Here is a 15,490-nt window from a genome sequence, read left to right on the forward strand (position 1 = left end):
ACCCCTAGCACAAAGTACAATCAGTTGAGGCTAATGTTAACACAGTTAGCAAGCTAATGCTCAGCTAATGTTAGCTTACGTTAGCTTAACAGCTAAGTGGCTTTCTTGGCAAAGTTGTTTTACCAACTCAAATTGAAAAGGTGTTCAGGATTTTTGTAAATTTAATATATTATTACTCTATTGTTAAAATGGCATTAAATTTGGTTTTAAAAAAAGCGCATTATGACTTGTTTAGGATTCAAAACTCAAAGTTCAGGACTTGGGACCTGCCTGTTTTGACTTAGGACCTGAGTGCAAACACTTTAACCTTACTTATGACCTATAAAACAATTACTTGGTCCCACCTCTGGCACAATGTACAGTCAGTTGAGGCTAATGTTAACATAGTTAGCAAGCTAATGTTAGCTAACATTAACAGCTAAGTGACTTTCTTGGCAAAGTTGTTTTAACAAATTAAATTTTAAAAGCATTCATGGTTTTTGTAAATTTAATATATTGTTCTTATATCTGTTCTTAAAATGGCATCACATTTGGTAAAGTGCGTATTATGACTTGCTTAGGACTCTAAACTCATAGTTTACGACTTGGGACATGACTTGGGACTTTGTCAGTCTCGACTTCGGACTTACCGGTTTTGGCTTGGGACAGCGCAAAGACGAATGACTGGCATAACAATGACTTAGTCCCAAAAAACGGTCAGTCGAGGCTAATGTTAACATAGTTAGCAAGCTAATGCTTAGCTAACATTAGCTTACAACGTCAATTAAGGTCAGTCAGTTAATTTCCAAGTTTGTGTGCACTTAGATTGTTGAGCCTATTAACACAGAATGACACTGACCCTTTGAAGCCAGTCATGCAGAGAGGTGAATGAACATGCCGTCCAACATGTGTCTGACTCATCATCAAACTCCATACATGCCTAGGATGATGAACTTTGGAAAACATGTGACCAGCCACTGTGCTGACACTCTCAATCTCTGCATGTGTGTGTTGGTGAATGGGTGGGCAGCTATGAGTCAAAATCTCTCTCAGTCGGTAATTCTTCCCCAGCTAGTGGTTACTAATGACGAGCTGGTGTTTTCAGGCATGCTGCATGTTTGCTCCTCTCCCTCGTCTCTCTGTCAATACACTCAACCTTAAAAGGCCATTTGTTTTGCGGCCTAATGGCTCTCCAATACACAGCGCGGCTCTAATGTCCAGGCTTGTATGGTATTATGTGATTTCTTGCATGTTTGTTCTCACATTAGCGCCCTTGGCATGTAAATATGTTTTTGTTTGACTAGATTCGGACAGGATTGAAACAACACAAGTATTTGCTGTATGTATGCTATGACAAATGAGTCTCCATGGTAACCGCATCACTGATACGACCTGTGTTTCCTCCGCAGATGGCAGGTGATCACAGATAACTGGGGGAAAAGTTAAAGTCACACATCAAGGCGAAAAACTCTCAATTTGTGACTGACATCTTGCTCAGAAACATTCCTAATTAACAAACAAAGCACCAAAAACACGAACAATGGCGTCCTACAGCCCCACCCCAACACAAGAGGCAAACAATGGCGGCCCCCCATCTGTAAAGTCCGAAGGCTCGGGGGAGTCCATGAAGCTAAAAAAGGAGATCTCCCTCTTGAACGGGGTCTGCCTGATCGTGGGGAACATGATCGGCTCGGGGATCTTCGTCTCACCCAAGGGCGTCCTCATCCACAGCGCCTCCTACGGCCTCTCACTGGTAGTATGGACCATCGGGGGGATCTTCTCTGTGTTTGGGGCCCTCTGCTACGCCGAGCTGGGGACCACCATCACCAAGTCAGGGGCCTCCTACGCATACATCCTGGAGGCCTTCGGGGGTTTCCTCGCCTTCATCCGCCTGTGGACGTCGCTGCTGATCATAGAGCCGACCAGCCAGGCCGTCATAGCCATCACGTTCTCCAACTACATGGTGCAGCCCATCTTCCCCACCTGTATAGCTCCATACTTGGCCAACAGGCTGCTGGCAGCGGCTTGTATATGTAAGTACACATCTGAAGTGTGTGTAAATGTGTGTGTGTGTGTGACATCAAGAGAACAAGAGAAATGTGAGTCAGTGTTCGTGTGATCTGAAGAGACACTGATGAGGTCGGCCACAGCTGGTCTCCTATCCTAAGAGGAGCATGTGAGCTTAATAGACTAGAGAAGTGAAATATGGTGACACCACTGCTGCAGTCAGCAGGTCTGCGGCAGAAAGTATCACTGACAATACACGAAAGGGGAACTGGGCGACTCCTAAAACCTCAGCACTAGTTAGGAAGAGTGAGGGGAAAAGACATTTTACTCAATCTAAGGTTTAGAAATCCTGGTGTGATGCCTCACACGTGAGGACTTGAGTCACTTTGAGACTTTTTCTGTTGCTATGGGAACAGACAGAAATTGTTCAGAAATGTAGAGCTAAAGTGCTGCTCCCAGGGCCCGCCTGGTCGTGCCAACATTACTGTCTTTAGGAGGCTGTGGTGCGCTCATTTTTTAAGCTAGCATGAAGGTAGTGGTATCTTGTGAAACGAGACAACCTAAGGCATCCAATGGTTTCAACTGTGTTTGAATAGCTTGTCAGAATGGGCTAAATAACACTCCAAATTTAGGCTAATTTTTGGCTAAGGTAACAACTGACATGGCCATTTTCAAAGTGGTTTCTTGAACTCTCACCTCATGATGTCCATATGAAAATGGGTCCTACTGATACCCACAAGTCTCCATTAAACTTAAGAAGGCTTGTTCCCAGTTAATTTTTTGTTTCTTACAATCAATGTACCCCTTCAAATTAAATCAGTGTATTTGTCTTTTTAAAGAAAAGGACAACCAATCTATTTGAAGAACGATAAATCGCCTAACACATGTATACAGAGTCCTGCACGGGTCCATTTTTGAAAACCTGCACCTGCCCATACCCGAACCGAACCATTACCCGTCATTTTGTCTAAGTCAAAGGCCCCCCCCATTTTAGCACGCTCCTTCCACCACCATGAAACCTCGAAACGGTCTTCCTTGGGTGTCTAAGGACGCATTCACACTGGCACTATTTGGTCCGCTTTAAACAAACCCTGGTCCCCTTCCATGGATAGTTTGGTTCGTTTGGAGTGGTGTGAACACTCATTCAAACTCCGGTGTGGACCAAACGAGCGAACCCTGGTCCGCTTGAAAACTGGGGGTCTCGGTTCACTTGCAAGTGAACCCTGGTGCGGTTCGCTTACAGTGGGAAATGCAACTATCCAGTAAACCAAAGAGAGGAAGTGATGTAGAGCGCATTGCATTTTGGTGTTTGGTGTTTTTGTGGTGATCAAGCCGGCTGAAGAGGATGGATTTCTGTTATCGGTCATGGCCAATCGATGAGCAGGGTTTACTTCTTCCACATGCTTTTTTTCTTCCTGGTGTCAGTGTGTAATTCCTTAACTCTCCATTTGACATTTTTCAACTAGCCTATATATTTCAACAGCATGACTGAATTCCTGATATTCAGTCAGGACTCCTGGTTTTGGTCTGACACCCCATGACCTTCAGTGTCCCCATCTGGCCACCCCTACGAAACATTTCTGGGGGCACCACTGTGTAGGTGGACGTGGCCCAGATTGCCGAGGTAACTTAAACACAATGGCACAGAGAAAGAGCAAAGCTGACAAACTGAATTAATCAAACTAAACAAGAAATTCACAAAACTGCTCACTGAGGCAACCGAGCACAACTGAAGAGGTGAAGAAATACCAGCTCTCAGGCAACCTGACACTGAGACAAGAAGCCAAGACAGACAGAGCGCTTGTTAAGGTCGTATCTTACAGACAAGCCCTGATATTTAAGATAAAAAAATACACGTTGTGCTAGTTTGCAATAAATATTACCCATTCATCCACCCACACATGCATGTATGAACACACACTTAAATACATGCACACACACGCACACACACACACACACACACACACACTTGTGCCATGCACCGATAAGCAGTGCTCAGAGGAGGAGAGGCTGATAGCTGCGAGGTAAAGTCCTGCAGTGAGACTCTGACCTGAGAGGCTAATAGGCTACTGACAGCTCAGCACAGGAGTGAAGCGAAAAACCAAACTTCCTGTCAGTGAAGGGCTTTTACACTGTGGGAGAGTGAGACAGGGAACTGTGCCTCTGTTCCCCAATTTTATCCTATTTTTATTGCTTTTACTCATGCTGTCACTGTCAAACGTTTAATTTTAATCTTATTTTTCTTAGCTCTCAGCAGAACTTCTTATGAAAAAGTATGTAAGCTTCAATCAACATTGATCCAGTTTCTATGGAAGCCTGTTTATGCCGGAAAGATATATATATGCATGTACTCAAATTACAGTCTCATAATGCTGATTTTAGTCAAATTGTTTTACTTGTCATCATTCTGACTTACTGTCTTCTTATTTTGACTTGCTTTATTTTATATGGTAAGTTGACAAATTATTTGTAGGGCAACTTCAGTATATTCCAACCTGGACCCTATTTTTCAATGTTTTTGTGTCTAAGTGACTGATGGGAACAGCATTTTTTTTTAAATTACTGTGATACTGAGTGAGAGGGCTGCAATGTAACCACTTGGGGCAATATGCACCTTCAATACACGTCTACTGAAAGTGCTTGTTTTTGCCACTGACAGGCTCGGATTGTTATTGTAAGTGTGTGACATCATTATGGAAAGGATCCCTACAGAGATAGACCTTTTTGTTTAAGATAAAGATCCTTTTTGTTTGACCAGAAACAGCTACGAAATTGCCATTGCTAAACCTCACCAGAGTCCATTGAAATAAACGGTAATTTTAGTGTGTATACAGCCAGCATGTTTTCACATCTAACTGGGTGAATTAAGGGTTTATTTCAACCAAACCAGAGTTTGTGATTCTTGGGACACCTTTTGTGTGTTACTTTGTTGACTTTGAATGAAGTATGTTTTATGATGATAATATCACTGATTATTTAAATGGAGTCTGGTGGGATTGACGATCGCGAATTCCGGTCTGTCTCTGTAGGGATCCTTTCCATAATGTTGTCACACACTTATAATAAAAATCAGAGCCTGTCAGTGGCAAAAACAAGCACTATAAGTGGATGTAAATTGAAGGTGCAAACATGGCTCAGAGATAGACCTTTTTGTTTGACGAGAAACAACCCTGATATTGCTATCGCCAATTCCACCAGACTCCATTTGAAATGACAGCAATTTAATTCATGTGAAACACTTCATTCAAAGTTGACAGAAACAGGCTAAAACTCACAAAAACTGTCTTGGTTCACCCTTCCACTGTTCCAGCAATCACCAACTCTGGTTTGATTTAAATAAACCCTTAATTCACACTGCTAGATCTAAAAAAATATGCTGGCTCTAAACACGCTAAAATTACTGCTTTTTTGAATGGAGTCTGGTTGAATTGGCGATAGCAATTTTGGGGCTGTTTCTGGTGAAACAAAATGATCTTACTCTATAACAAAAAGGTCTATCTCTGTAGGGATCCTTTCCATAATATTGTTAGACACTTACGATAACAATCTGAGCCTGTCAGTGGCAAAAACACTTTAAGTGGACATAAATTGACGGCATGAGCATGTCGTGAGTGGCTATTTTGTGGCTGGCAGCAGCAGCCCTCTTACTCAGTACTGGACCAGTTTCAAAAACTGTTGTTTCCATCAGGGTCCACGTTGAAAAATACCAAACGTACCCTTTAATATCGCATTCTTTCTTTTTCTTCCAATAGTAGGTAAAAATATTGACTGATTTTAATGTTTCTTGACTCATTTTTATCAGTCAAAACTTTTCATACACCTTTTTTATTTCCCTGGAGAAAATGGGCTTTAACAAATCTCAGACATGACCCTACTGCTCACCATTTGATCATGATGCGTTCAGTTATTTCAGATCTATCAGAAAAGCAGGTTTTTGAAAAAATATCTACGGCAGTAAGAAAACATCCCCTCATTCACTCACACAATATCCTGTAACCTGAATGTTTTTTGCCCTCCATCATCCGCAGTGCTGGATGTCAGAGCATTCCACCTGCACGGGAGTTCACAGTTAGTGAGCAGCTGAATGAGTTTTTAAATATCTCCATTTCACTTCACATCTGGACCGTATTTGACCTCCACTACCAGTCAGCCGGCCTCCTAAACCCGATCTCACACCTCCCACCCGTCTAACCTTTCACTGTCAACACACCACGCCTCTACTTCTGTGTGGCAAAGTCTCCCTCTGCATCGCTAATCGCTGGTCGCCTCTGTCTGGAGCTGTGCGTTGTGTTGTGTTTGACCGGGCCTCCTGCTGCGGCCCGACTTGTTATGATCCTGTACCCGTAAGTGGGGTAGAAGATGATAGTGTTATGATTCATCCCTTCACTGGGGATCAAGGTGGTCAACGTGGAGGTGAGGGCGGTGATGTAATCCAGTTTTGGTGTCCTCTTTAAACGTCTGGGTGATGTGGAGGTCAGCGTGGAGCGATAAGTGACCAGGAGCGCTTTGACACTGTAGATTAAATACGTCCACTCAGCTGGTTTGGAGGTGAGTTTGTTTAATCAGCGCTTACGAGGAGGAAGATTTACATAAGAAATGCTTTTTATCTTGGGGAGGTTTTCACTCAAAGTGAGCAGACATCCTGTGCCTGATGTGCCACGTTTATGAGCGTGAAGGGATTATGAGCTGATAAGAGTCCAGAGAGAGATAAGTCACAGAGCGAAGCATGAAAACATGTTTCCCAAGAACATCACTGCAAGTAGAGGAAGGCAATAAGGAAAAAAGTAGCAGCTGAGACCGCTTGTCCTATCAGTCATTAAAAGCTGCAGGTCACAAATCACCAGAAACATCAGTGGCGGTTTCACAACACTCAGCTTGTAAAAATTCGTCTGACTTCCACAACTGTACCTGTGTGCACTGTGTGTGTGAGTGTGTGTGTGTGAGGGTGTATGTGCTGCACTCAGCTGTTTCCTCGTCTGAAAAACAACAGGCCAGTCTGCTTGAGTCAGCAGCAGCGTTTCCTTAAATCACTCGCGGAAACATGCTGGCACACATTCCGTTTACAGAGTAAATGTCACCCACTGAGATTGTTAAAGCATTTGATTCTGTGAGTGTGTGTGTGTGTGTGTGTGTGTGTGTGTGTGTGTGTGTAAGTAAAATATCCATATTTATGCATGTGTCAGGTTTGCTGACCTTTGTGAACTGCGCCTATGTGAAGTGGGGCACCAGGGTCCAGGACTTCTTCACGTACGCCAAGGTCATCGCTCTCATCGCTGTCATCATCACCGGCCTGGTGAAGATCGGACAAGGTCAGTCACTCTAAAACTATCAGAACACCAGATGCTTTTACACATGACGTGTGCGGTTTGAATGATGAATTCATGGTGAGGATAACGGCTTGAAATGAAACAGCTGTGTTGGTGTCTTCCAGGTCACACACAGAACTTCGAGGGCCTGTTTGAGGGCTCGTCTCAGGACCCAGGAGGCATCGCTCTGGCTCTGTACTCGGCTCTGTTCTCCTACTCGGGATGGGACACCCTCAACTTTGTCACAGAGGAGATCAAGAACCCAGAGAGGTGAGGACAGAGGGACAATTATGAGTGTTCAGGAATGTTTAACCAGCACACAATACACACGAAAACATCTAAACCTTTAGTTTGGATCGAATTATCTTCACTGGAACCTGGTTTAGACTCACTCCGTATTCAGAAACTGTGCCTTTAAACGAGCCGTCAAGACTTCCATGAGGTTGTGATGTCACAACTACACACCTAGAGAGTCTTTCTATCTTGTACAGTGCATCTACTCATGGACGAGAGGCTCGTGACAGATCCACGGCTGAGCTGTAATGTTAGCTTGCTCAGCGGTGCTAGGTGAGCTAGCAGTAGATGCACTCTTCCTTCTGCGTGGTGACACAGTTAGCAAGTGTAGCTCATTAGAAAGAAAATAGTCCCTACATGAAACTGTTCACAACAAGGTCTGTGGATTATCTTGAGTAACCAGGTCGTGATTCGTTCAACACTTGTGTCACTGACTTTTTGAGTATGTGTGTGTCTGAGCCTTTCGGCGTGATTCACACGGCCAAAACTGATCAAATGAACTGAGGCTACACACGTGATTGGATCACAAGCTTCCCCCCCAGAGTTCTCAGGCAGATTAAGTGACAAACACCCCCAGTTCATCACAACCCCCATCCTCCCCTCACCCACAGGGTCGATGTGCTCTTGACCCCGGGACTCCTGAGGATGCCTGAATCTTACACACTTGATGTCTAAGCCTCTGTGTATCTCAACTCCTCTGCTTCCCTCTGCTGTTTAATTGTGTGAACTACAGGAATCTGCCGCTGGCCATCGCTATATCCATGCCCATAGTCACTGTGATCTACATCCTGACCAACGTGGCGTACTACACCATCCTCCCTATGAATGCAATCTTAGACAGCGATGCTGTAGCTGTGGTAAGTGCAAACAGTCCCTCATAACATCACTTTACTTTGGGTTTCCATCAGTCAAGTGCAGCTTTACACCATTAAATCTTCTCTTTCCAGACGTTTGCAGACCAAGTGTTTGGTGTCATGAACTGGACTATTCCTCTCGCTGTGGCTCTTTCCTGCTTCGGAGGGCTCAACGCCTCCATCCTGGCTTCCTCCAGGTGAGTGACTACATTTTTCTGCCATCACCTCATCTGTGTTTTCAGCTCTCACTCATTGTGTCCATCAACATCACTCATCACTGTTCTGCTGGATATTTCTGTCTCTCTAAAGGCTGTTCTTCGTGGGCTCCAGAGAGGGCCACCTGCCCGACTACCTGTGCATGATCCACGTCTTCCGCTACACTCCTGTCCCTGCCCTGCTCTTCAACGTCAGTCCGCCCTCACCATCTTTTATTTCCTTTTGTTAAATGGTTTAATTTATACGGAAGCGTAATGTATTCGCTTCAGAGGGAATGGTTGCCCAATTTTCTGAATTAACAAAATTATTATTTCAGAATTTTGAGAAATAATTTATAAAATATCTCAAACCATTTTCACGGAAAAAATGATGCTAGGTTTTCAAAATTAATGAAATAATATTGTTAATTCAGAAAAACAAGAATTTACGAGATTATTATCTCTAAATTCCAAGACAAAAAAAAAACTTTTTTTAATGAAAACTTCTCAGAATTCGAAGATCATCTTGTTGATAAACAAGAATAGGGCAAATACTTTTTCTGTAAAAAATTTTGGCCTGTTTTTCTGAATTGACCAGATTTTCTCGTAAATCGAGATTAGTATGTCCTAAATTCAGAAAAAAGTGCAATTGTTTTTTCCAAAAAAACTTTTTTTGTATTTAATGAGATAATGAATTAAAAAAAACAAGAGCAGATTTTTTTCCCCATGAAAACTTTTCTCACAATTCTGAGATGATAATCTTGATTAATCAGAATAACAAGACAAATATTTTTTTCAGAAATTTTTTTCTATTCATTTTTCTGAATAAACAACATTATCTCATAAATCAAGATTATTATTTCCTCAGTTGAGAGATGCTCATTTTTCTGAATTAATTGAGTTAATAATCTTATTCATCTAGGAAAAAGGGCATATTTTTTGTCTGAAAAAGTTCTGCTCATTTTTCTGAATTAATAAGATTATTATCTTGTTAATTTCACCACGAAAACTTCTCTCAGAATTCCGAATAATAATCTCATTTATTAAAAAAATTGGGCAATTTTTTTTTTCCTGAAAAATGTTATGCTCGTTTTTCTGAATTAAGGAGTTAATAATCTTGTTAATTCAGAAAAAAAGTTCTGCTTGTTTTTCTGAAATAATAAGGTTATTTTCTCATTAATTTCACCATGAAAACTGTTCTCAGAATTCTGAATAATAATCTAATTTATTAAAAAAATTAGGGCAAATTTTTTTTTCTGAAAAATGTTATGCTTGTTTTTCTGAATTAAGGAGTTAATAATCTTGTTAATTCAGAAACAAAGTTCTGCTTGTTTTTCTGAATTAATAAGATTATTATCTTGTTAATTTCGACATGAAAAATTTCTAAAAATTCTGAATAATAATCTCATTTATTTAAAAAAATAGGGCAATTTTTTTTTCCCTGAAAAAAAAGTTCTGCTCATTTTTCTGAATTAATAAGATTATTATCTTGTTAATTTCATCAAGAAGACTGTTCTCAGAATTCAGAATAATAATCTAATTTATTAAAAAAATTTGAGCAAATTTTTTTTTCTGAAAAATTTTATGCTTGTTTTTCTGAACTAACAAGCTAATAATCTTGTTAACTGAAAATATAGGGCACTTTTTTTTCTGAAAAATGTGATGCTTCTTTTACTGAATTAACAAATCAATAATCTTGTTAATTCAGGAAATAGGGCAGTTTTTTTTTTTTTAGAAAAAATTCTGCTCTTTTTTCTGAATTATTAAGATTATTATCTTGTTTATTTCATCATCAAAATTTCTCTCAGAATTCTAAATATTAATCTCATTAATTAAAAAAAGAGCAGAATTCTTTTATATTAAAACTTTTTTCATAATTCTAAAATAATAACCTTGTTTTTTCAGAAAAACAGAGCAGATAAAGCAGATTTTTTCCTCAGTTGAAAGCATTATATTTCCATAAATTTGGCTGTCACAGATTTTTTATTTTTTTTATTTTCACTGTTGCATCTTTAAGAAAACCCTCCTTACATTTCACAGTCTGACTCTCAGTGCTTGGTGTATGTCTCTGCAGGGCATCATGGCTCTGATATACCTGTGTGTCGAAGACGTCTTCAGACTGATCAACTACTACAGCTTCAGCTACTGGTTCTTTGTTGGTTTGTCCATTCTGGGGCAACTGTATCTGCGCTGGAAGCAGCCAGACAGAAAGAGACCACTCAAGGTAAGAAGCACAACCAGTGATATCGTCTTTTTAAAGTGTTCCTTCTCACATATTCCAGCATCATCTCATCTGCTCTTGTCTCTCTTCTTCCCTCAGCTCAGTCTCTTCTACCCCATCGTCTTCTGTCTCCTCACCATCTTCCTGGTAGTGGTGCCGCTCTACAGTGACACCGTCAACTCGCTGATCGGTATCGGCATCGCCCTGTCAGGAGTGCCCGTTTACTTCCTCTGCTGCTACACTCCGGCCAATAAGAGGCCACTGTGGTTACGGAGCGCCATTGGTAAGAGAGCCGCACTCTGACATTGCTTTCATACATTAAAACTATCTTAAATAATGATTTTTAAAGCAGGTGTCTCGAACTCAAACGACCTTAAACATTATAAATGAATTGGATACTGGAACAAGAGCTACTCACTCCTCTTTCTGATCTCCTCCATGCTGTCTTTGTTCACTTTTGTCCTTCCCACAGCTCACAGGTGTGTCTCATTTGTCTCCTCACTTTCCCCACCTTCCTCCTCTTGTATCATACACTGCCTGGCCAAAAAAAAAGTCACCACCAAAAAAAAAGGTCATACACTCTAATATTTCATTGGACCGCCTTTAGCTTTGATTACGGCACGCATTCGCTGTGGCATTGTTTCGATAAGCTTCTGCAATGTCACAAGATTTATTTCCATCCAGTGTTGCATTAATTTTTCACCAAGATCTTGCATTGATGATGGTAGAGTCTGACCGCTGCGCAAAGCCTTCTCCAGCACATCCCAAAGATTCTCAATGGGGTTAAGGTCTGGACTCTGTGGTGGCCAATCCATGTGTGAAAATGATGTCTCATGCTCCCTGAACCAGTCTTTCACAGTTTGAGCCCGATGAATCCTGGCATTGTCATCTTGGAATATGCCCGTGCCATCAGGGAAGAAAAAAATCCATTGATGGAATAACCTGGTCATTCAGTATATTCAGGTAGTCAGCTGACCTCATTCTTTGAGCACATACTGTTGCTGAACCTAGACCTGACCAACTGCAGCAACCCCAGATCATAACACTGCCCCCACAGGCTTGTACAGTAGGCACTAGGCATGATGGGTGCATCACTTCATCTGCCTCTCTTCTTACCCTGATGCGCCCATCACTCTGGAACAGGGTAAATCTGGACTCATCAGACCACATGACCTTCTTCCATTGCTCCAGAGTCCAATCTTTATGCTCCCTAGCAAATTGAAGCCTTTTTTTCCGGTTAGCCTCACTGATTAGTGGTTTTCTTAAGGCTACACAGCTGTTCAGTCCCAATCCCTTGAGTTCCCTTCGCATTGTGCGTGTGGAAATGCTCTTACTTTCACAATTAAACATAGCCCTGAGTTCTACTGTTGTTTTTCTTCGATTTGATCTCACCAAACGTTTAAGTGATTGCTGATCACGATCATTGAGGATTTTTTTCCGGCCACATTTCTTCCTCGAAGACGATGGGTCCCCACTATCCTTCCAGTTTTTAATAATGCGTTGGACAGTTCTTAACCCAATTTTAGTAGTTTCTGCAATCTCCTTAGATGTTTTCTCTGCTTGATGCATGCCAATGATTTGACCCTTCTCAAACAGACTAACATCTTTTCCACGACCACGGGATGTGTCTTTTGACATGGTTGTTTAGGAAATGAGAAGCAACTCATTGCACCAGTTGGGGTTAAATAACTTGTTGCCAGCTGAAAGATAATCGCCCATGCAGTAATTATCCAATAGGAGGCTCGTACCTATTTGCTTAGTTAAATCCAGGTGGCGACTTTTTTTTTGGCCAGGCAGTGTATTACACGGCAGCTTGCAGGTTTGTCAGGAAGCAGTAGATTAAAAGATGAATTCACCCACAAAATCACCATTTTAAATCAACAATTAATGCCGTGTTATCTTGACCCCATGGAAAACGGCAGAATATTAATTGGGCACCACATTCAGCAACAGTAGAACATCAGTTTACAAGTCTCATTTATTCAGTTGCATGCTCAGTACTCCCCAAACACATACACTTTTGCCGAAATGTTACATAATAAAACTGAACTGGAAGTTTTTTTATGCGAAAATGCACATCTTTGGGAAGCACCGAGATTTGGATTATATTGCATGGGTTGTGTGAGAGTTTTTGAACAGATGTCCCGTCCCCAATCAATCAATAAATCAATATGTTGACTGTTTTCTGTGGAGGCATGACAGAAGAACAAAGTTTTCTATACAAATTCACAGTAACACGACATATTGATGCACAAATGGTCATTTTGTGGGTGAAGTGTTCCTTTAAACTCCACAAAAAAGACAGAAAATCACAGTAAAATAAATGAATAAATAAATTGGAGGCCACATTTGAAATAAAGATTCAGTTTGAGACCTCTGTTTTACAGATACGTTAATATCATTCAGCATTTGCTGCATTTAATAGGATGAAATACACAGAATTGGAGGTCATGTATTTTTTTTTTTAGTTTGGTTTAGCTTAATTTTTTTTAGATGTTTGTGGGTTTTTCTTCTTGTTTTTTTTAGTTTCTTTGGTCACTGTTTAACTGATCTTTTATTATGAGCCTTTAAGAAAACAGTAGGGATCTGTATTTATCAATACACAGTGAAAAAACATCGGATTAATCATACTGGAAACAACTAATCACAAGATTTTGCCACAAAACAGCGCCAGGAGCATAGCACCAAATTCTTCCTCTCTTGATCCATGTCTCTCTCACACACCTTTTGATTTTTTTTTTAAGTCAGTTTCCTTTCTCTTTCCTTTTGAGGAACCCTGATTTCCATTCGTTAGGAAAAGATATGACAGTATACGTCGGTGCTTCAGGAGCGTAAGCAGTCACTCATTCGGCTTTAGCTGCGTTCAATCACCATAGAATCATAATTTCATTGTGTTTTTTAATATTATAATGACAATAAAAGGCATTCTGATTCAGAATTAGGGTGTTTTCACATATAGTCCTTTTAAAACAAACTGAACTCAGTCCTCTTAAAGTGCACCAAAGAGTGCACCAACAGAAAAGGGACTTGGTTCTTCTTGCCTTCATATTGTCAGTTCATATGAAAGAGGTTTCTGGTCCACTTCAGCTCTGATGGGGCCTCAGTCCTCTTTCTGTTCATAAAAAATATATTGACATAGTTTCGTTCTTATTTTGACGTGGCACAACATCCTTCGCTTTCAGATGAACTTAAAATTGGAGGAAAACCATAGCGTGTCTGTGCTGTAGACTGTTGCCGTTTGATGCATTCTACATTCCACATCTGGAGATGTGCAGTATCCTCCGTGGACCAAACTACTCCACATCCTGTGTCCTTGCAAGCGTTGCAGGCGGACATGGTTTCGTCTGCTTTTTTAAGCGTCCAAGTGCAAGAGCGTGTGATCTAGAGGGCTAAATAGAACGGCAACGAGCACACTTTGTGTTCACAAGGCACAGGTCAAGTGAACCGCACCGCGGACTTGAAGTGATCCGAACTCAGACCACCTTAGGTTCAGCTCGCTTCAGAGGGGTCTGAGGTCACATATGCATAAAAAATGCCGAGTCACCGCTTTGAGTCCTTTTAGAGGGCCGAAAAGGACCAAGTCGACAAATGCTAGTGGAGGGGTGGACGAACCCTTTTTGCGTCTTTAGTTCAGACTTTCAACTGGATTATTGAGCCAATTCTGAAGGCCCTCCTCCCATTGGGGCTCTTGGTACTTAGTCCCACTTTCCTCTAACTTCAACCAAGTATTAGAGCTCCAATTGTGCTCTTGTAAATGGTTGGAGAGACCATTACAGGGTTAACGGGTTTGGTGTCAGTGTTTACAGCTAAATTCAGGCTGATGATAGATGAGTAAGTCGCTCTAACCTTCCTCTTCTCTCTTCCTCTCACAGCTAAATCTGGCGTCTTCATTCAGAAGGTGTGCTTCTCCGTACTGACCGAAATGGATAAGGACGAGTAGACGTTTGGTTTCAACACTCTGCCGGAGTCTGACGACGCACAAATGTAGAACCTGAAGTGATCCCGGCCAACCGCTGCCGCCGCGAGGCCTGGATGGACGAAGCATTTGGGCTTGAGCTGGACCCAGCTCTCCGACCTGTCAACCATCACCCGGTGCTCACGTTAATGAATGTATGAATGATGGCGCCCGGGTGCTCGTTGGCAACACTTCACTCTAGCTGACTTCAGAGGGAACATTTCAATGCACTCCTGAAGAAATCAACACCTCTATTACAGAACATTAGCAGAGAATTATTTAATTATGTAAAGACAAGTATGTTGTGTGCACATACATGTAATACCTTTTTGATTTTACTGGGAGGTGGCAAATTATTATATGGGGAGGGCAGAACATCTTTGAAACTAAAAGCATATTATTATTAATATTTGCACAAAGAAAATCAAACAGTAAAAGAGATTAGAATATGTTCACTAATGTGGGGGAAAGTTTTATACATATATGTCCACCGTGAGGTCTAGTGAAGGGCTATTTTTACACAAATTAACTTTTTGTCTGACTCAAACACGGGCTGTTAATGTAAAAAAGTTTGAGACAGTCGAGTTGCAAACATGTATTTATAATAAAATTACTTGTTGACAACATAAGTTGACTTCTTTCTTTCTGGAGACTAACGTTTCAAAAATCACAACAATATG

At 41.2% G+C, this 15,490-nt stretch overlaps 1 protein-coding gene across 1 annotated transcript; it reads left to right on the plus strand.

Annotated features, from left to right (window-relative positions):
* The first annotated feature begins 1,392 nt into the window (after window positions 1-1,392).
* Window positions 1,393-15,439, plus strand: slc7a7 (solute carrier family 7 member 7). The gene is made up of 9 exons (XM_033610006.2): window positions 1,393-2,012; window positions 7,170-7,295; window positions 7,418-7,562; window positions 8,320-8,443; window positions 8,534-8,637; window positions 8,750-8,846; window positions 10,709-10,858; window positions 10,955-11,138; window positions 14,728-15,439. Exons 1-9 carry the CDS (start codon window positions 1,520-1,522, stop codon window positions 14,793-14,795), a joined length of 1,491 nt encoding a protein of 496 aa, XP_033465897.1. The 5' UTR covers window positions 1,393-1,519; the 3' UTR covers window positions 14,796-15,439.
* The last annotated feature ends 51 nt before the right edge of the window (window positions 15,440-15,490 follow it).

Source organism: Epinephelus lanceolatus, chromosome 22 (genome assembly GCF_041903045.1).
Source record: "Epinephelus lanceolatus isolate andai-2023 chromosome 22, ASM4190304v1, whole genome shotgun sequence".
Taxonomy (NCBI): Eukaryota; Metazoa; Chordata; class Actinopteri; order Perciformes; family Serranidae; genus Epinephelus; species Epinephelus lanceolatus.